Source organism: Haliotis rubra, unplaced genomic scaffold (assembly GCF_003918875.1).
Source record: "Haliotis rubra isolate DU_JTF1 unplaced genomic scaffold, ASM391887v1 Scf261, whole genome shotgun sequence".
NCBI lineage: Eukaryota > Metazoa > Mollusca > Gastropoda > Lepetellida > Haliotidae > Haliotis > Haliotis rubra.
In genome coordinates, this window is record NW_025766681.1 from 191,909 (window position 1) to 215,526 (window position 23,618).

At 40.1% G+C, this 23,618-nt stretch overlaps 1 protein-coding gene across 1 annotated transcript; it reads left to right on the forward strand.

The window, feature by feature from the left end:
* Positions 1-7,944: 7,944 nt before the first annotated feature.
* On the forward strand, positions 7,945-20,482 carry LOC124280190. The gene is made up of 7 exons (XM_046716088.1): positions 7,945-8,077; positions 9,924-9,982; positions 18,529-18,609; positions 19,232-19,300; positions 19,512-19,580; positions 19,865-19,936; positions 20,130-20,482. Exons 2-7 carry the CDS (start codon positions 9,952-9,954, stop codon positions 20,480-20,482), a joined length of 675 nt encoding a protein of 224 aa, XP_046572044.1. The 5' UTR covers positions 7,945-8,077; positions 9,924-9,951.
* The last annotated feature ends 3,136 nt before the right edge of the window (positions 20,483-23,618 follow it).

The following is a 23,618-nucleotide window of genomic DNA, read 5'->3' on the forward strand; positions in this document are numbered from 1 at the left end:
TGTCAATAAAACAAGACATTGAGTTTTGTCTGTGACAACGACATATCTATATCACTGTTAGAAATTCTGTCAACGCTTAATAATGACATTGCTTTTAAGTATCGAACTGAGAAAGTGACTCGGTAAGAAGAACGTGTGGTGAAATAGACAAATGAAATTATATAAACAGTTTATTTACTGTCATAACATATAAAAAGCTCGCGCCTGTGAGATATCAACAAAACATTAGGGAAATAGCTCACACCAAAGCCTTCACCGAGTATTCACCAGACAGCCCGCTTCCAAGTTGCGTGAACCTATTTCACTGCGCACGTGCTATGAGCGAGCGTAGCCCAGCTGTTGAAACCCGTTTTCCCCCGAAAAGTCGGGGGAAAGTTAGTGAATCGTTTGAACTCCGATTTCGCGCGGTTTTTTTCATCGCGTTACTTTATAAGTTGAATTTGCATTTTTGATGATTTGTTTCGGTAAGTCCATACCGAAAAGTATCAGAATCTGCAAAGTTGTGTTTTACGTTGCATGTGACCTTTAAGAAGGTCTCAGAAATTATGTGCTGCCCTACGCGGAGATGACACATCATGACACAAATACACTTCAAATCGCCACTTTTAGCAATATTCCAGCAATATCATGGCGGGGAACACTAGACATGGGCTTTACACATTGCACCCATGTGAGGAATCGAACCTCGGCCTTAGGCGAACGCTTTAACCAATGGGCTACCCCACCGCCCGTTCATCGGTTACATATACGTAGGCAGTAGTGCTATTCTATCACCACTACAGATCGTAAATGTTCCTTCGAACAATATAACAAGTGTGTTTGTTTCAGCTAGACCACAAATCAAGATGGAATTCGCCATCTCTCTCCTCTTTATCGTCCTGGCCGAGAAGAGGATGCTAGGCTACCCCACCGCCCTCTCGCAGAGGAGGTGTCACTGACATAAACCACACGAGACACTCAAACAGATCCAGATACAGTGTTCAGATACACACAACACACAAACCCGTACCCAAAAACATGTAATTTGCCTTAGCTATGGGCATCTGGAATTTGGAGTGTAGCGACGAACACACAACTTGTGGATGAATATAACAGTAAACACAATTAATCCTTTAAACAATTCGTTTAGTTGACATGTTCACAGTGACACAAAAAGTGTTTCAGTTTCCATGACAACAATCTATTTGTGGTAGATTACGTGGTTTGCACAATCGTGAAGAACTCGCTGACTTGGCCTCCAGGCACACACGTTGACACGGCCTCGAGATATACTTCCTGACACAACGTTCAACGGGTAACAGGCTGATCGTCGCAAAATGTATGCTGCGGCGCCACACCTTCTCACTCACTCTCGGAAATAATCAGAATCAGATAATGCAAAGTACTTGACCTCTGTTCAGACCTGCTATGATTGCTGATAACATTTTCTTCTTAGCAGGAGTGTTGCATTCATATGAAAGAGTGGGAGCCAGTAGCACCTCCACAACATCTCGATGAGGTGACCAGAGACAGGAGACCAGCCTCAATTGGCCTCAATTAGCTCAACTTTGCAATTTAGTCAAAATGAAGCACAACGCTTTCTTAGATATCGGTTGTTCTTTGCTGAAAAAAATGTCCTAAACCTTTTAGTTGTTCAAGCTGAGACAATTGAATATTCAGTGTTGATACCACATTCATCGACGTGATCCTCGTCACGGTACGGAACAAGATAACCGGAAGTGACGTGGAATGAAACTTAAGTTACGATGTGGTGATGTAATCTTAAACGGGGTGAATCATCGTCACTGTTGTTGTCGTTAGTTCCTGCTCCATGAAGGCCAGGATGATTGTCAAGAACGATTGTCAAGAACGATTGTCAAGACCTCTTCACCTTTTACTGGAACGTAACACCAATAGTGCCCGTAAGTAGGTCACGACACTTCGCGAGACCTTAGTAGTTGCTGTGGCAAACAACGTTTCATACCTTTTCGAATGGTCTCATAGTTGCCAGTTGGCAGTAAGGAACCGATAATCCTTGCAGGAATAACAAAATTCCGATTTCACCATCACTAATTGCAAATTAGCCAGCCAAGCATGGTTGTACACTTGGTCCGGTCTAGTAAAGTCATATTTGGCGGGGGCAGAATGTGGAACCAGAACTGGTTCTTGAATATACGCTTGTCTCCGGAATTCTGGTACCTGAAGTAAGCTGGGCCCCATTTCGCGAGGTGACGCGCGCAAAGGGAACCAACCTGCTTAGTACCGGAAGTAGTGCTTCCCGAGACTTACAGGCCCTATTAACAACAGTACACATATGTACCCATGATATCAAATACACAGCAATACACATATATTCCCATATATACCCATGAGACGTATCGGACCGCCTCCATGGTGTAGTTGTTAGAGCGTCCGCCCGGAGAGCGGAAGGTCGCGGGTTCGATCCCCGACCGCGTCATACTAAAAGACGTTAAAATATGGTACTTGTTGGTCCCTGCCTGGCGCTCGGCATTAATGGGTACAACAAGGACTGGTCGGCTCGGAGTCAGTATAATGTGTCTGAGTGGGGTATTCATGCTTCACAGCTGCATGGTATCTCAGTGGGCCAGCACTATAAAACCAGCTTAAGTCTGTGCTAGTACAAGCAGCCGCACATACACATACACACGCATGCACGTCGTTATATGAGCTAAATATTCTCAAGCACGACGTTAAACCCAATTTCATCTCACCTCACCTCATGAGACGTATCACAAAAGCAATAAAAGATCACGTGGTGTCCAGTGTGTATGTTTATTGTTATGCATGCCACACGTTAACTGTCAAAAGAGAGACCAGTTTTATATTGAAGCGATACCATTATCTGAACTCCACGGGCCTATATACGGACATATTCTCGGTTGTAAGCTCATTAGCTTAATTCTGAATTGGCCCAGCCCAGATATCCAGCGATAGCGATTCCAGACCAGACAATCTGGTGACCTCATAGGAGGCAACATGTTCCACAAATGTAAACTTTGATTATAAACAAAACCCCAATATACCAGAGGATGCATGATTTACTTATAGCGATGGACATTCAAGGCGATATGCGTAATCAGCCCCCTTTGTAAAACCTGGGTGGAAGAGGGGCTATATTTCGTTTTACGATTTCTATGAACTCTTCATGTTCAATAAACGTATCATAAACTCGAAATAAAAATCATACGTCTTCAACAGGTTTAGCCTTATTTTATTTTGAATTAGGTAACATTTTCCACGCGGATTTATTCTCAAAAGGCATACATGAGACCACGTGGACTTACCACGAGACCACGAAAACCTTCCTGTCGTGAGACTTCTATTCCCTGAAGCGTCGTAAAATAACTACATATTTTACGATACTGAGACCTGCGAAATGCAACACAAATATAACTCGTCTCTGTGAAAATAGATTAAAAAACAGGAAGAAAACAATAATCACCGAAGCTGTCAGTGTTGACTTCTTTTTTGTACAACTGAAAAACGAAAAAGCGCCAAAATGTAAATTATTTGATGAGATGGGTAGTGTTAGTGGCGTTCGTCTAGCTGTAGTTTGGTGACGTCGGCCACTGCTCTCAATGAAATGGGGTTTAGGCATAACGCAAGGGGAGCTGATCGTGGAGTGTTTCGTGAAAAGTATTCAATCCTCACCCTCAGGTCAAACTATCTCAGGAATACTGGGAGTTGGGTTTTCAGATAGTATACATCAATGAGACCTGGGTGAACAAGAACTACTCCGTAGAGTACATGTGGCTACCGTCAGATGGTACATGCAACAAGGCCCCAACCATTCCATCTGGTAAAGGCAAACGCCTCACCGTTCGTCACGCTGGTACACGTGATTCTGGTCTCATTGACGGGAACGAAGTCGCCAAGACGAAACCATGTCTACCTTATCATAACTACAATTTCATTTTGAATTTCAATACTTTTCTTAAATTAGCAAAATTTAGATGTGGCACAGCACCAATTAATATTGAAGTGGACAGATATGCCAATATTCTTCTACAAGGGAGAACATGTTTCAATTGTAGGAATGTAATTGAGGATGAATGCCACGTTTTACTTGATTGTCCAGTGTACAGTGTCGAGGGAAAGAATCTTATTGATAATTGTCTTAGAATTTGTCCGGGTTTTATGAATATAAGCAATACTCGGAAAACTGCTTTTATCTTATCTAATGAAATTTTATGTTCTGAAAGTGCCAAAACCTGCCATAGTATTTTGAAAAAGAGAAAATATGTAAATATGTTTTATATCAGTAACATGTACGAAAAAGGGTTTTATCGATAATATTCAGTTTTATCAGCTGTAAACACTTGTACATATATCGTCTCGTGAATTGATGTATATTGTAATGTACCTTGTAGAGACGTAAATGAAATCTCTCTCTCTCTCTCTCTCTCTCTCTCTCTCTCTCTCTCTCTCTCTCTCTCTCTCTCTCTCTCTCTCTCTCTCTCTCTCTCTCTCTCTGTAGAAGCCAGCGGGGTTTACGGGTGTTTGTACAAGTAATACAACCAATTCAGGTTGGTTGATGAGTTCATCGTACGCAGAGAAGATGTAGTAACTCTGGTGTTGATTGGTCTTGATGTTTCACCAATATATGAGGTATGGTTGTCCACAGTTGCAGTCTATTTTGTAAATAAATCACTCAATGTCAGAGAGGCCTACTTATTACCACCAATGCACTGCTAACCGGTCATTAAACCGGATAAGCAGAACCTGTCTCGTGTAAAGACACGTGGGACTCTCGCGCTTCACTTCACACGATCAACGGAAGATAATAGCTTCGTGCGGATAAATGTGTCAATGTTGTGTTGATACAGCCGATTGGTTTACCGTCCGGAAACGGAAACCGCATATCCGTTATAGACAGTCACTATTATAACGTAAGATATTGTTTGTTTGTTTGTTTTATGCAAAGTGACCGGAAGGCGAGGTTTCCGAATATATGGAGTCCGAGTATCCGGGTTGTCACTGTAAATATATCAGCTAGCATAAGACAGTCCTTTAGGGGAATTAAACTGGGGAAGTAAACGGCATATCAAAACAATTTACAAATAATATCCAGTCCTGTCAATCTTCGGGGGGTCATGTAACCTATATATTTCGAGACATTTAACACGATGGCTGTTTTAAGCTTTACTATGGCCATCATACTCTTTTACATATCTCAACATAAACTTAATGAGAGAAAGACACGTAAGATATTAATCAATAGATGAGACATATTCAACACACATATAAAAGCATATTATATCTTTGAGGTGGCCCCTTGTGCCTGTACATGACAAGGGGCGTCGTCATACCTGGCTGAGCGACCAAACTGCCATTTATAGTCTGATTTATTGTTTTCAGCAGCTATTCGTATTTTTTCTAAATTTCGCCCGATTTTACGAGTAAACATGCATCCCGCTGAACGCCCAGTTCTTCTTTCTAATTCCGACAGTACTTAAAGGAGAATACGAGTGAATTGCAATAATTTGCTGGGTGAACGATAAAATCATCAGAAACATATTCCAAAATTTTCAATTAAAAATTATGTATAATTTCGTCCGTATTCTCCTTTAAGTAATCATACACTGACTGAAGAGGACGTAAAAATCAGATTTGGACAACTAGACATCCGGAAATCGTCTGGCCTCTATGATTTAAGTGGTATGGTTTTAAAAGAATGTAAAGAACAGCCTTTATCTTCCATAAACCTTTTGAACGTTCACTGAATAAACAAGTCATACCATGAGTCATGAAACTATCTGAAATCATTCCAGCACAAGAGACGCCGAAGTCGTTCGTAAACAATGACTTCACACCTGCAGATCTTACGTCAGTTGTAATGAAGTGCTTTGAGCGCATTGTTCACTGCATGCTCTCCAACCGCGAGGTGTTGACGACGCTACCAACACATTGAGAAAACTGGAGCGTATGCACGCTTTTTATTCGTGGACTACATCCGGGACGACCGTCACTAATACACACACACACACACACCACCCCACCCCACCCCCATCCCAGGACTGTGTACTATGCTCTTCACTCTCTACACCAATGACTGTGTCAGCTCTAACTCCAACTGTGACAGAGTGAAGTTTGCCGATGATCCAGCAATAAGCAGTCTCCTGTTCGGCAACGAGGATTCCTACAAAGAGGAAGTATCAGCCTTCACAGCGTGGTGTGAAGCCAGTTTTCTCGAACTTAACGTCAGGAAAACTAAAAGCTCATCATTGACTTTCGCAGGAAAAGAATAACCAATCACATCTGTAACTATCCAGCGCCAATTGCAAGAAGTAGAAGTAGTTGAAGAGTTCAATTATCGATGGACCAGTATTGACAATAAACTTTCCTTCTCGCAGAATACCGATGCTATCTACACTTCTTACATAAACTCCACTCCTGTTCATTCCAATCAACCCTACCATTATGAAACTACAAATCATGTTTGCAATCTATTTTAACTTTTTCAATACAGTGCTGGTATGGACCCTTAACGCTCCAGAACAAGAGCAAGCTGAACAGAGTTGTGTAACTTGCAGGGAAAATAGCATCTTGTGAATTTTAGAAACTCAAATTTCAACTGTTTTTTAATCTTACCTCAAGAATTTTAAACGACCCATCTCCTTGTTTGAGTGGCATTTAGAAGTTGGTGTGATGAACAACGAGGAGAGTTCTATGGATATACAACTTCTTTAATATAAAATGAGCGACGTTTCGGTGTAGCTACTAACACCGTTATCAAGCAAATGATAACGGTGTTAGTAGCTACACGGAAACGTCGCTCATATTATATTAAAGAAGTTGTATATCCATAGAACTCTCCTCGTTGTTGACCCATCTCCTGTTTTAAACTCTTGCTATAACTTTTACCCTGTGTTCGTAGATAGCTTATTCTCAATGTTAAAGCTAAGAGAGCAAAATAATCTAGTAATTTTGTCGGGTTGAGTCCCATCCGGGATTCGAACCGCACCCTCAGAGACAAGCACCTGATCGCCAGCACACAAACATAACCCGCTCAGCTACCGCGACTTCCACAAAATGGAAGGCTGACAACTGGAAGTCTAGAGTGCGGACTTTGTGTGCCGGCGATTAGGTGCCTGGCTCTGTGGACTCTGTCCCGGATGGGACTCAACCCAATAAAAGTACTAGAATCTGTACTTTACTAAGAAAGTGTAATTCCAAATATAACATATGTTGCATTTGGACACTTTCTTAATGACATTGTGTAATCATAAAATAGCTAAATTCATCAACATGATTACTTTATTGGGACGAGATCAAGAGTTATCACTATCATAACAGTCACTATTACTGTCAGGTAGATAGTCAACATTACCATTTGATGTGAAATCCTCTTCCTCTCCTGTCCTACTGTTAAAATCACCTGTTATGAAGATGTCTGCATCATACTTGCAAGTTATTTCACACAATGCAGTGGCGTAAAACTATAAACTCACTCACTCACACAGTGCATCTCCATGATGATTAAAACTGTTGCATTCCATATAGTCATGTAATGGGTGTTTTCTGGAGAAATATACACATACTCAATGGTAATCATTGTCTAAACCAAAATACACCATATCTAGAAACAGAAACACAGCATCTCTGTAATGTTGTAGTATTCTTTGCTAAAGGATTTATGCACGAATACACACGCTCCTCCACGTCTACCTTATATCTGCACCATACAGTAGACTGTGCTCGTGAATAACAAGAAAATATGTCAACGATATCACGTGCGTGATTTGAGACTCAGCAAACACGTACAGCTTATGACGACTGTGTAAAGATTCACCCTGACTCCCTGTCTAGTAACACGGAAACCCCAAAATAGTAACAAAAGACGAAGTGATATCACGGAATATTGACATGCTGACATACCCAGGGAAGATCGTACGCGCACAGTGACTGCTGGGCTGGTTTGTGCGGTGAATGTGGATTGTCGTGTTGTACCGGGCAACCGGCCCATTCTTCTGAAACGCCATTGTATTGTAATGAAGCCTCACGTTGGCCAGGCAAGGTACGTGCTGGCGCAAAGATATCGCTCATGACAGGATACTTTGACAGAATCAAATCTCTCGTAAGTTTATTTTTATCATTTTCCATCTCTTACGCTCCTTGATATAGAAGAGCGTATAATGTGTAAAATGTTGAAGCGTACATCACATAAGTTGCATCGCCACCGGTACGTGGGTTTCAATCACCACTTTACTCTCTTGAACCATTCATACAAATATCTCTGTTTTGCTTTTCTGTTGCCTGTTATAAATTGACATCTTATGGGTCAGTTTATACTGTTAATTATTCTCTTAATCGTGTTGACTGGCTGTTTGTGAACAAGTGTAAACATATATTGTCAGCGTCTGAGATTAGCCTGTGTTGAATGTCAGCCGAAACAGAGTCCATTAGGGTAACATGCAAAATAGTGTCGGGAAAAGATCCGTCCACATATACTACCTCCAGCTAACAGTGTGGGGTGGTTTAGATTAACCGCAAGCAACTAATGTTGGATGTAAAAGACGACAAACTAGTTCGGTGGTCTGGACGTGTCTCATGGTTGACCGTCTTCGTAACCCGGCAGTGTGGATCGTGGGTCAACAAGTCAGTCGACTGTATAGTGAGAGAGTGAGTTAATATTAACGTTACACCGGCAGTGTTTCAGCCATATCGTGACGTAAAAAAAATAGACGTTGATAATGAATATCTGTATTATTATAAAACCTGTCGACAAAGGACAGTACAACAACTAGACTATCACAGTTAGAATTAATACTAGTATGGAAAGTTAAAAGTTAATAGCACTATTTGGACAATACATAATATAAAACAGGCTATAGATCGCCAACAAGTGAAGGTAGATCACCATACTAGGAGTCGATTGTATAAAATATATCGTCATATAGTTGGCATACTGCTGAGGTGTAAATGTAGCCACTTACTTCAGTCAATTGTTCTAAACTATACTGTGTTAAAAGGTACTGTTTACACATGAACTGATGATGTTCTGTAAAACAAATTCGTATACAACATATATATACAATCGAACCCCAATAATAATAATAATAATAGTCCATTTATATTGCGCGTTTATCCATGCACATTGCATGCTCAAAGCGCTGACATATTACCCCTGGTCAACGAGTACAGAACACTCCATGTGGAGAATACAACCGGTTGCCTGTCAGGCGCTCAAGGTTCAAATTCAGACTACCATCGTATCATACCAGGTACTCAATTTTACTGCTGGGTGGACAGAGGCAATTTTGAACAAACTCACTTGCCTAAGGCGAGACCACATGCGTCACATGTGCTTCGTTGTAGGGCAGTACTGAAGTCCTAGAAACTTGCAGGAGTCAAGCTGCCAAACACGGTCACCCATCCGAGGACTGTCCGCGACAAACGTTGCTTAACTTCAATAGATTGTGACCTGAGCTCTACGCACGGTTGAGACGAATGTTCGGTTGTGTCGAACACATTTCTCGGTCCCTGCTGATTTCCGTATATTTATCATTACTTTTACCCTGATGTCTCCAACTAGATGTGTCGAATTCCCGGTTGTGTCGAACTCATTTTAGGTTCCTCAAAAGCCCTAATAACTACAAATTTACCCTTTTGTCTCGAATTGTCAAAGTTCTTGTAACTGAAAACTTCATTCGCGCAATCAAAAGTCATGCTCATGACTGTATGACGGTTTGCCTGTATATAATATATGAACAACACATATAGAATGCTTTAAGTTAGTCAAAACTTTTGATGGGTAGTATAAACACTTTTGATGGGTAGTGTAAACTCTTTTGATGGGTAGTATCTTTCACTCATTAGCACAAGGCCAAATATAGCACGAATGTCTGCTTTCATGTATTTTGTTCATACAGTACCATGGAGATATAGATGTGCCATATGTTCTTCACCGTTTATCGTCTCAGGTTCTTCGACGCAATAGATAGACGCAAGATGGCGAGGAGTCGTGTCAGGATTGTCTATGGTATGTAATACGTTTGGTTAACCGTTTCAATAATTACAAGAAATCTCTGAAATGTTTATGATTCCAACGATGTTATCAGTACGTGTTTACGATTCTTAGTGCCCGAGTAAAATATGCGTATCCTGGGCCCGATTTCTCGAAACAAAGTTAAGTCTGAGTTTTGACTTAAGTTAGAGTTTTTACTCAAATTTGAGAAACTGCATTTACCAGATTGAACTGAAATTGATATTAAAATCAAACATAAGAGTCAATTTGGGTTTGGTGGATAGATTACTTAAGTTGTATGGGCTTTTTTTTTTTTTAAATGTAGTTGAGTTAAAAATTCAGATGTTTCAAATTGTCAAACACAGTTTGAAATTTGAGTAAAAACTTAAGTTTGTTTCGAGAAATCGGGGCCTGATCGTCTAGCGGCAATGGTCACAAACGCATGCACGGTCAAAGCAATTGAAAAACACAGGAACATATGGTACCAGTCAAAATAGTGAACATCAAATATCATTAATGCTGAATGTGCGTCAAATTTTGAAATGCCAGTAACAACAACAAAAATGAACACTACATTCTCAGTTCCAGTCATGGACTTACCCTGTCTAAAGAACATACATATCAACACTTACCCTGCTAAAAATGTACATAAATATCTACACTTACCCTGCCTCAAGTACATACATATCTACACTTAACCTGTCTAAAGTACATACATATCTACACTTACCCTGCCTAAAGTACATACATATCAACACTTACCCTGCTAAAAGTACATACATATCTACACTTAACCTGTCTAAAGTACATACATATCTACACTTACCCTGCCTCAAGTACATACATATCTACACTTAACCTGTCTAAAGTACATACATATCTACACTTACCCTGTCTAAAGTACATACATATCAACACTTACCCTGCTAAAAATGTACATAAATATCTACACTTACCCTGCCTCAAGTACATACATATCTACACTTAACCTGTCTAAAGTACATACATATCTACACTTACCCTGTCTAAAGTACATACATATCAACACTTACCCTGCTAAAAGTACATAAACATCTACACTTTCCCTGCCTCAAGTACATACATATCTACACTTAACCTGTCTAAAGTACATACATATCTACACTTAACCTGCCTCAAGTACATCCATATCAACACTTACCCTGCTAAAAGTACATAAACATCTACACTTACCCTGCCTCAAGTACATACATATCTACACTTAACCTGTCTAAAGTACATACATATCTACACTTACCCTGCCTCAAGTACATCCATATCAACACTTACCCTGCTAAAAGTACATAAACATCTACACTTTCCCTGCCTCAAGTACATACATATTTACACTTAACCTGTCTAAAAGTACATAAATATCTACATTTACCCTGCCTCAAGTACATACATCTCTACACTTAACCTGTCTAAAGTACATACATAAATATCTATTCTTATCCTGCTTAAAGTGCATACATATCTACACTTAACCTGTCTAAAGTACATAAATATCTATACTTACCCTGCCTGAAGTACATACATATCTAGACTTTACCTGTCTTAAGTACATACATAAATATGTATACTTATCCTGCCTAAAGTACATACATAAATATCTATACTTAACCTGTCGAAAGTACATACAAATCTACACTTTTACCCTGCTAAAAGTACATAAACCTCTACACTTACCCTGCCTAAAGTACATACATATCTACACTTAACCTTTCTAAAGTGCATAAATAAATATCTACACTTAACCTGTCTAAAGTACATACATAAATATCTACACTTAACCTGCTAAACGTACATAAATATCTACACTTACCCTTCTTAAAGTACATTCATATCCACACTTACCCTGTCAGTACCTAATATCTATACTTATCCTGCCTAAAGTACATTTAATATATCTCCAATTATCCTGTCTTTACTAATTATCTACACTAACCCTGTCTAAAAGTCGGAATAAATGAACACAATCCTGATTAATTAATTATCTACACATACCCTGCCGAAAGCACACGTAAAACTTGTTTTACCTGTGTTATAACCCTAATTTGCGCAAAACTGAACTTAGATATAATAAAACGTCATTTGGTCAGTTTTAGCATACACTTACAAATTACACCTATCTGTCATCAACAGCACAGAACACCTAGTCTCGATTAATCAGCAAAACAATTCTCAATGGGGATAAAAGGAAAATTAGCGGTGACAATTATATTAAAGAATTTTACTGAAAGTCCAGAATGACACCATGTGGAAGATGTAAACATCGAGAAGAGTTCTATGGATATACACCATTTTTTAGGTCGCCTTCGCCGGTTGGCATGCCGGCAGACCTACTCCGCCTCGGGATGCGTGGTGTGTGGTCGTGGAAAGGCAGTGTCCCTCCTTGGGACGCTTGTTGGGCCTGCCCCTCTTTTGACCCGCTGATTGAAAACATTTCGTTTTTTCAGATATACTGACACAGCTCACTGTTCAGAAGAAAATTGGCTTGTGGTCTGTACATTGTGTTGCGCTCTGTGGGAGCCAGCAGTTGCGTTGCTGTCAATGTACCTAGCCCAGTTTCATCTTTGAGTGTCTGTATGGGTATTTCAAACCGTTGGCAGTCCAACAGTATGTGAGGGACAGCGGCCTTGGTGTGGCATGTTTGACAGTTTTTGTTTTGGTAGACCCTAGTCTGACAGGGGTGATGACGACGTCAACTCGCCTGTTCTGTGAAGGGCGGGGCCGCTTCCCTTTGACGATGGGGCGGAGTCCATGACACCGTCGGGCTATCTCTGAGGTGCTCCATAGCCTCTGCCACTTACTAGTAATTGGACTTTTGATCATATTTCGTATTTCGCTTTTTGAACATGGATGATCTAGTGACTCGTCCAATTCTAGTGCCTGCCTGGCTAGTTTGTCAGCTCTCTCATTACCGGGAATGTCAATGTGAGGAGGTATCCTCCAACACAGCGTGATCTCGTTCTCAGTTCCCTTTTTAGTCATATAAGTGTCTCTATGAGAAACAGGATATGTCGTATTGTGTCAGGTCTACTAGAGGAGTACTATGATGCCAGTGACTTCAATTCGCTGTGAGAGTCAGAACAGAATTTCTCTTAGGCATTGGCTGTACCTTAGTGCATGATGTATGGCTTTTCGTTCCGCTGTGTATACCGACTGTCCGTTAGGCAAGCGGACTGAAATTGTCTCTGTTTTCGAGGCTGTGTATACATGTATTTGGATACCGTTTGCTGTTCTATTTCTCACAGGATTCTTGGATCCGTCAGTATAAATATGAGCCGAGTCCTCATAGAGAGTGTCTACCCTGCCTTTGTACAATACTGCAGGCAAGGCTATATATACACGGTGGAGTTTGAACAGTAACTTGGTGATGTTTACACAAAAAATAAGGTGGATGTACAAGGTTGGAGAATGTTTACACAAGAAGACAATTGTTAGACAAGCAGATTTAACTATGGAGCGAGTAAAGGGGGGACGCCAGTGATGTTATGGACAGGAGAATAATAGTATTAAGAATGCTTGGTGACGAGTTGGAGGTAGGCAGTGGGGATGTAATATCCTTCGTCTCTGTTTATAACCGGTTGGAGTTTGATGTGAATGGCTTCTAGTAGCTTGTCGATCTTGTAGTGGGTATGATTGTTCAAAATACCTCGTTGTTCAAACCACCAACTTCTAAATGCCACTCAAAGAAGTTATGCTTGAGTGAGGGAGGGAGTTGGGTTTTACGCCGCTTTTAGCAATATTCCAGCAATATCACGGCGGGGGACACCAGAAATGAGCTTCACACATTGTACCCGTGTAGAGGATCGAACCCGGAACTTCGGCGTGACGAGCGAACGCTTTAACCACCTAAGCTACCCCACCGCTCCAGTTATGCTTAAAGATATAAGGGTATGTGGCAAGACGCCGGACAGCAACGCACCTTCCATGACACGGTAGCATTGTTAATGACTGTGTTACTGAAACTAGACGAAATTGCTCATATCGAATCACGCGTGGCGTGTGACCAACTAGTCCTGAAAAGAATATTTTTCACAGAAAGATAATTTTATTGATAAAAAAAATAACGAAAAGAAAACCAGAGACTTTCTTCATTGTCCATGGGCCAGCGGCAGTAATTTGGACTTGCCAAATATTTGAGATTTATTCGATATATATGTTTCAAGTTTTGTTTGACAGAACCTTTTCTATATCCATGAGAAATCTCTGCTAAAAGCAGTGTCGATTGTACATGAGTATATATATATGTTGCAGCAGTATTGCAGCTGTACGACGTTGTTTGCAAACAAATCGAGTCTGGACCAGACAGTCCAGTGATTATAAGTTCAGAGAGTTTGCTGATTACAACTTGAGAAAATCGTTTTAGATATACATGAAATGTATTTTCGTTTGCCAGTCCAAATGGTTCCTTTCAGTCGAATGATCCATGAATGAGAGAATAACTGTCCACATTACTGTTAATTCTATACACTGCGCTCCTTGAGGTTGACACATTGCTCGCTGTTCAATACATATAGTCGTAAAGCAACAGGTCGTGACATCCCACACAAAGATTTCGCTGAAAGTCCACACTAACCCCCTATTCCAGAATATTACCTGGTGTGGAATTCCTGGTTGAGTGGTTATAGTCACCGGGCTGTGTTGGCAAGACAACGAATCATTAACAGTTGCTCATTCACCCGTTCCGTTCTCTGCGTACACTATGTGTCTAACGGGGAAAACGGAGCGTACCCTGTTACCTCTGTGTTCTTCTCAGAAACCGGTCATAATATCTAGATTGATTGATAGATCGTTTTCGGCCTGACGTTCATAGTAATGAGGCTATTAACTTTACAGAAACCGGGTCCGCTGGTTTCAGTAATTTAATCAATCTGATGCTTGTTTTCATCATGAATTTTTGTCTTCAAATAGCCTTGTCATTAAATTCTTAATCTGTCATAGATTCTGCATTTTGAACAAAACATCTAAAGAATGAATTACGTAATATTGGCGTCATATTTTTTAATAAACAAGAATAATTAAATGGGCCAGTACATCTTTTATGTTGATTTTGTTATGTTTGATACTCTTAGTGCATATCAAGCGCGTGCGTTTAACAGAAAACAAATGATTTTCTTGATATCACAAGCACAACACTGTAAAGGATATCCGTGGCAAAACGAACATATGTGTGTATGTCACAATCAAATCACTTTGAAATATTGACCATGTTCTAGGCATTATAATCTCACAGATTTATTAGTGGTAGAGTGTGCCATGCAAACATACTGTCAGTGTACAATGTATCACATTTACATACGTCATTAGTGGTAGAGCATGCAATGCGATTACACTGTCATTGTACAATGTATCACATTTACATACGCTATTAGTGGTGGAGTGTGTCATGCGATTATGCTGTCAGTGTACAATGTATCACATTTACATACGCTATTACTAGTAGAGTGTGCCATGCGATTACACTGTCAGTGTACAATGTATCACATTTACATACGCTATTACTTGTAGAGTGTGTCATGGGATTATACTGTCAGTGTACAACGTATCACATTATTTACGCTATTACTTGTAGAGTGTGTCATGGGATTATACTGTCAGTGTACAATGTATCACATTTACATACGCTATTACTTGTAGAGTGTGTCATGGGATTGTACTGTCAGTGTACAATGTATCACATTTACATACGCTATTACTGGTAGAGTGTGCCATGGGAGTATACTGTCAGTGTACAATGTATCACATTTACATACGTTATTAGTGGTAGAGTGTGCCATGCGATTATACTGTCAGTATACAATGTATCACATTTACATACGTTATTAGTGGTAGAGTGTGCCATGCGATTACACTGTCAGTGTACAATGTATCACATTAACTTACGGTATTTGTGGTAGAGTGTGCCATGCGATTACACTGTCAGTGTACAATGTATCACATTTACATACGCTATTACTGGTAGAGTGTGCCATGCGATTATACTGTCAGTGTACAATGTATCACATTTACATACGTTATTAGTGGTAGAGTTTGCCAAGCGATTATACTGTCAGTGTACAATGTATCACATTTACATACGCTATTTGTGGTAGAGTGTGCCATGCAAACATACTGTCAGTGTACAATGTATCACATTTACATACGCTATTAGTGGTAGAGTGTGCCATGCGATTACACTGTCAGTGTACAATGTATCACATTTACATACGCTATTAGTGGTAGAGTGTGCCATGCGATTACACTGTCAGTGTACAATGTATCACATTTACATACGCTATTAGTGGTAGAGTGTGCCATGCGATTACACTGTCAGTGTACAATGTATCACATTTACATACGTTATTAGTGGTGGAGTGTGCCATGCGATTATACTGTCAGTGTACAATGTATCACATTTACATACGCTATTACTAGTAGAGTGTGCCATGCGATTACACTGTCAGTGTACAATGTATCACATTTACATACGTTATTAGTGGTAGAGTGTGCCAAGCGATTATACTGTAAGTGTACAATGTATCACATTTACATACGTTATTAGTGGTGGAGTGTGCCATGCGATTATACTGTCAGTGTACAATGTATCACATTTACATACGCTATTACTAGTAGAGTGTGCCATGCGATTACACTGTCAGTGTACAATGTATCACATTTACATACGTTATTAGTGGTAGAGTGTGCCAAGCGATTACACTGTCAGTGCACAATGTGTATTTACAAACGTTATTGACAGTATGAAGTATTGTATTATTTACACACACTATTGGAATTGCAATGCACTATACTATACTGAACCACAATAGAAACGTCGCCTTTCAAAACCAGTTGCAATATTTTGTTCTTTTTTCTATTATGAATGTATCCTTTTGTTAACATGTTTTTCAATCCAAATTGACAGTTATTACCAACATCCATGTGTTTTCCGATGAAAAAGCATGTCGATCACACGCACCGAAAAAGGCAGTCATGGTAAAAGGTTCTGTATGACATTCGTGAAAATGAAAATGCACGTGCATGTCGTGACAACCCTACCGATGAAAGCAAGTCCCAAACTCGCCTGAAATCATTTTTGTTTTGACTCAGTCACCATGCCACGACCTACGAGAGATCAGAGGAACCAAGTCTTGGGACGATTGCAAGTTGTCCCGACTACACCGACGGTAGCCAATCATTTTAATGTTCATGTTAGGACAATCTACCGACTGCAGGAGTGGTATCAGGTAACATACAGCATCTAAGACCGTCCACGCAGTGGGCGGCCTTCAGTCACATCACAACGTCAAGACCGACAGATGGTGTCCCACCATCTGCAGGATCGCTTCATCAGAGCCACGGAAACAGCACGCCAGACCATTGGGACTGACAACAGACCCATTTGCGCGGACCTCATCGTAGTCCTGTCCCCACAGCTCATCACTGCCCAAACCAACTGCAATGGGCAACTCAGCATCGAAATTGGCGTTATCGACAATGGAAAACTGTGTTTTCATTTCATGAAAGCAGATATTGTGTTTCGCCATTCAATGGCAGAGTGAGAGTATGGGAAAGGGGTGAACTGTTTTCCAATGAGTGTATTGTTGAAAGAGACTCGTGGGGTGGTCCAAGCATCATAGTGTGGGATGCAATCGATCTAAACCAGTTAGTTTACACCGTGGTGTTCCAGCATCTTGGTCCAGGATGAAGACGTGACGTGACAGCTGATCGCTTTATTGACCAAGTCATAAGACCCCACGTTGCACCACATTTGGGACGTTACAAAAATCACCTCTTCCAGCAAAACAACGCTCGTGCCCACACTGCCAAGAGCAGCATTGGACAACATGGCATCCAAACGCTACAATAGTCTGCACTCAGCCTGAATTTACCCCCAATAGAACACCTTTGGGACGAGATTCAAAGAAGGCTGAATGACCTCCAATCAAGGCCGACAACTGCGGCTGGAATCGATCAGGCATTTCACAGAGTATGGACCCAAGTGCCTATGGCCTTCATCAACCGTCTCATTCATTCCATGTACAAATGATGCAACGCTTTCATCAATGCCCATGGAGGCCATACACGATACTGACTTTGGGGTATCTTAATGGTACCATTTTTGGTGATTTTGTTTGTGTGACCTCTAAATGTGATTCCCGAAAATGTGTTAACCATAATGGTCAAGTTCAATCCTCCGTTTTGATTGTTTATTAGAGAGAATTCCAGTGTGTGCTTTAAGAAACCACTATCGGTGCGAACCTTTGTGGTTCAGTGTATCTAAACCCATCTTTAAGTGTGCAATGTATCATGATATTGAAACCCACGTTTTAAGTGTGCAATGTATCATGATATTTAAACCCACGTTTAAGTGTGCAATATACCATGATATGTTACACACGGTTATGTATAATGTACACATGTTATTTAAACACGCCGTTAGAAGTGCACTGTTCCGTATGCGAATGCAGTCTTTCTTTTCATTATTAGCTGATAAATTCCAAATACTGTTCAAAGTGGTTCCACATCCACCTAGCATATAATCTGTTGACTATCAGTTTCAGTGATACTTCTCGGCACTTTGTATTCCCTGGGCCTGCTGCTGGTGGTGGACATCACAAGAAAACCGAGTGTGTTGAGTATGTGAACAAATTACTTAAGTAATAGTTTGCACAGACGAGGCGGATTCAAAGACAGCACTGACTATGGCCTTTCGTCTGTCAGAATCATAGTGGGGCCAAAGTGGGGTTTAGCTTATTATATGAAGACCAGAGCGGCGGTGAGGTAACGTTGTTCGTCACGCCGAATGCGTTATTCCCCACGTGGGTACAATGCGTGAAGCCCAGCTCCGGCGTCCCCAGCTGTAATAGTGCTAAAAGCGGCGTAAAACCGTCCCAAGTAACTCACTTACATCAGAGTTGTAGTTATATTTCCCTAAAATAGATGTAGAAAGTGAGGTGAAATCATGCACACAAAAAGTACTACATGTTTACTATGTGTTGTGAAGATGTGGTCATCAGCATCAGCTTTACAAATTTCACAAAAATATTAGACCACATTTTCGATGAGTTCATCAACTAAACTAAAAAAAAATTTGTAAGGCAGATAGCATGTTGTGACAAAATTCTGAAATTTTACCCACATATTCATTTAAAAGATAGTGATTATTATACATGCAATCATTATTATTATTCTTTTTAGAGAACATGTTGGGTTCACGAACAATATTTATTACTGAATTTTTGTCCATCGCAATTTCAGGTATTGAGCGCTTGTGTCTTGAAACAACAACTGAACATGCAGGGACTGAGGAAATACAGGGACTGATGGGTGAGGATGTCTAAACATTATAATTCAGTGAGAATGATTCAACAGAGGTAGCGACCATTGTATCCTGCTATTTATGCATTTTAATATTATCGGAGTGATCAGTCATTCTTATTTCCTGATACATATATTGTTCATTCGAATGAATACTGCTGATTCCTACTGCGTGAAAAATAACTGTTGGTAACCATATTTCATTCGTTCCTGATTCCAGATAACCAGCTTGTCTATTCCAGAGATGATGTCACCAACTTGGTGGATATATTTCGCCAGAAAGTAGCAAGTAAGGTTTCATGACTTCATCGAGCTTATAAAATATGATTAATTAATACCGGAAATGAATTTCATGGTGAACGTGATTGGACTCCCTTTTGCGTCAAAAGAATGTCCGTATTCTAGTTACCAGAACTGGTTTTTGTGAACGACGTTTTTGGTTCATCCGTCTCCTTAACAGCGTTTCAGTTTATTACTTTTGACTGTGGTACTTCACTTGATCGCAAGCACATTTCAAAGAATGAAATGTTAAGATCAAGAATTGTTTTAGAAAGTTTTCTCTCTGTGTTTTAGCTCTGAAGCAGAGGAAGATTTGGTCAGAGTTACCCTCCTTATCTCCGTGTACAGGCAAGGAAAACAAAACATGTAAGATTTAAATCATTACGATTCCAGCATTACAGCCAGCAAAAGCATCAGCCGAATTATTACAGAAAAGTCGGTTGTCATCTTTGTTTCATATCATTCAACATCAATACGGCCATTATGCACCTATATTAGTGAGTCTGGACCAGACACCCTAAACTGTAATTTATCTTTCTTCTGTTTATAAACGTTTCAGTGGACTTGTGCAATGACACAGCTGCCTGCAAACACCCACTTCCAGCAGCTGACAGCCAAGAAAACATCCGCAATATTCTTACACCCGTGACCAAACTCAAAGAGGGGGCGCTGGAGAGGATAAAGGGAGTTTTCAACATACAGGAGAGGAGGAAATATGCCTTTGTGACGGCAGCGTCAGCGGATCACTTTGATGAATCCCAGGAGATGATCATGACTCTGGATAAATATATCTTCCCTTATCTGAGCAACTACTCGTTCTATTATTACGACATGGGTCTGAACAAAAGTCAGGTGAAACTGGTAAGAAACTATTTCACTACAGACTCAAATGATAGAAAACTTAGACAATAACACTTGGATGTGGTTCCAATGGCTATAGTATTAGTTCTGATATAAACAATCACTAAGTAGGTATCATTTTATACAGCAAGAGTACAAGAATAGCCAATGAAAGCAGCAACAACATCACAGTAGCAGCAACAACATCACAGTAGCAGCAACAACATCACAGCAGCAGCAACAACATCACAGTAGCAGCAACAACATCACAGTAGCAGCAACAACATCACAGTAGCAGCAACAACATCACAGTAGCAGTAACAGCATCACAGTAGCAGCAACAGCATCACAGTAGCAGCAACAACATCACAGTAGCAGCAACAACATCACAGTAGCAGCAACAACATCACAGTAGCAGCAACAACATCACAGAATCAGCAACAGCATCACAGTAGCAGCAACAACATCACAGTAGCAGCAACAACATCACAGTAGCAGCAACAACATCACAGTAGCAGCAACAACATCACAGTAGCAGCAACAACATCACAGTAGCAGCAACAGCATCACAGTAGCAGCAACAACATCACAGTGGCAACAACATCACAGAAGCAGCAACAACATCACAGTAGCAGCAACAACATCACAGTAGCAGCAACAACATCACAGTAGCAGCAACAACATCACAGTAGCAGCAACATCACAGAATCAGCAACAGCATCACAGTAGCAGCAACAACATCACAGTAGCAGCAACAACATCACAGTGGCAACAACATCACAGTAGCAGCAACAACATCACAGTAGCAGCAACAACATCACAGTAGCAGCAACAACATCACAGTAGCAGCAACAACATCACAGTAGCAGCAACAACATCACAGTAGCAGGAACAACATCACAGTAGCAGCAACAACATCACAGTAGCAGCAACAACATCACAGTAGCAGCAACAACATCACAGTAGCAGCAACAACATCACAGTAGCAGTAACAGCATCACAGAATCAGCAACAACATCACAGAAGCAGCAACAACATCACAGTAGCAGCAACAACATCACAGAAGCAGCAACAACATCACAGAATCAGCAACAGCATCACAGTAGCAGCAACAGCATCACAGTAGCAGCAACAACATCACAGTAGCAGCAACACCATCACAGTAGCAGGAACAACATCACAGTAGCAGCAACAAAGTTGTGGTAGCTGAAGCTGTAGCGCCTGTTCCATAACGACACGAAAGTTATCAGGTGCTCTGTGTCTCCATTATCAAAGACTGAATATTGGTGGGAAATCAAACGATTTGAGTACTAATGTGAAATATTTTTAAATATACTCAACAAAACAAGAAACTTCACATCTGTTACTTTATGTCTCAAACATACCCATATAGAACAAATTCTATCATGACTTCAGCAAACACTGGATTGTGATCGGTTAATTATAGTCAGTCAGAAGTATATAATCACGTTATATACCTCTAATGTTTCCAACACAGAATGTATTTGTTAAAAACCTTGTTTCAAAATCAGGGGTATATAAGGAAATCATGATAGCTCTAAATTTGATTTCAAACCGAATGCGCAGTATGTTTATCTCGTTACTGTGTTGCAAGTGGATACATCCGGTTTATGTATGTCATATAGCTGGAATATTGCTGAGTGTTGCGTTAAACAGCAAACCAACCTACCAAATTTATCTTCATTTTAAATATGTTGCAGCTCCGGCAGTATGGAAGAGCTGAAATAAGACGGTACCCGTTTAATTTGCTGCCTGCTCGGTTTTTGTACTTGAAGTGCTACACGTGGAAGCCCCTCTTGATGCAGGTACGTATACTCGTTCAGACACGTATTTATCACATATTTGCCCTTTATGACCAATGAAATCTGTTTCTGCAGATATTGGAGAATGACACTATTACCTACGTGACATCATTATTTCTAACTAATTTGGTATGGAGTGAGTGAGTGAGTTTAGTTTTACGCCGTTTTCAGCAATATTCCAGCAATATCACGGCGGGGGACACCAGAAATGAGCTTCACACATTGTACCCATGTTGGTAAGCGAACCCGGATATTCGGCGTGACTAGCGAACGCTTTACCGACTAGGCTACCCCACCGACCCCATTTGTTATGGAAATAAGGAGACATGTTATCATTGAACTACAACTGCAAAAACACGTATGCTTGGCCTTTTGTGTTAAGACTATTTTGCATTTCCGTGGCAGACATCTGTCTTCTAAATTTACAATGCAATTCCTAGGGGTATATGTAATTATTACAAGCTAGCTATTATAGTGCAGGGGCTTATGTAATTCCGTGGGAATTACATGTTAATTTTTGGAATCAATACAAATTGTAATCACCTTTGTGTATGGATTCAGGAAAAGCATGGTTCCATTTTTTCTGTTTGCTATAAGTGTCATTGTGGGGTGATTGAATATGAGTTCCCAAAATTACTTGCGACAACATTTCGAGAAAAAACATGTTTTCATAAACCTATCACAACATAGTCATGTAGCATATCAAAAGGCAGCTTATGATGTATGACATAGAGATAACCACATAATATGCTTCTAATTTCAATTTGGTGCCATAAAATATGACATAATCAAATAAAGTAATCAAATATTGTCTTTCCTTCATCGGACACCAACATTGTAAGTATTGGCCTATATTAGTGGAAACCATTTATTCAATCAATGTACCATGACACACTTATGCACGTAATAATAACAGTACCCAGATAAGGTTAATGTGACTATTATATAGTCGTGCACAAGTGTCAAATCAGGCCTACCAGTACAGTCAGAATTGACACACTGACACTCGTGTCTGGGTTATTAAATGACAAATGACATAAAGCCAAATCTGCAGTCAATACAAACTAAATGTTTTAATACAGGAGTGACAAATTATATCACAGTAAACAGATAACTACATATTACAAGTGGGGTATGCAAGTACAATATATAATGTGCACTTAGCATATTCATTTGAACTTTTACAGTGTTAAGTAATTTGCATAGTCAATCAATCCATCATTAACCTGCAAGAACAAAATATGATGTTGAAATACAAGCTTAGACATTATTTGTAATACAAACACAAGCATGAATTCTTTTTCTTAATTTGGAAACTAGAAGGGCCCTCGTGAGAGAAAATGCCTCCGCACTGCACAACAATTTCCTTTCACTATTACATTTTT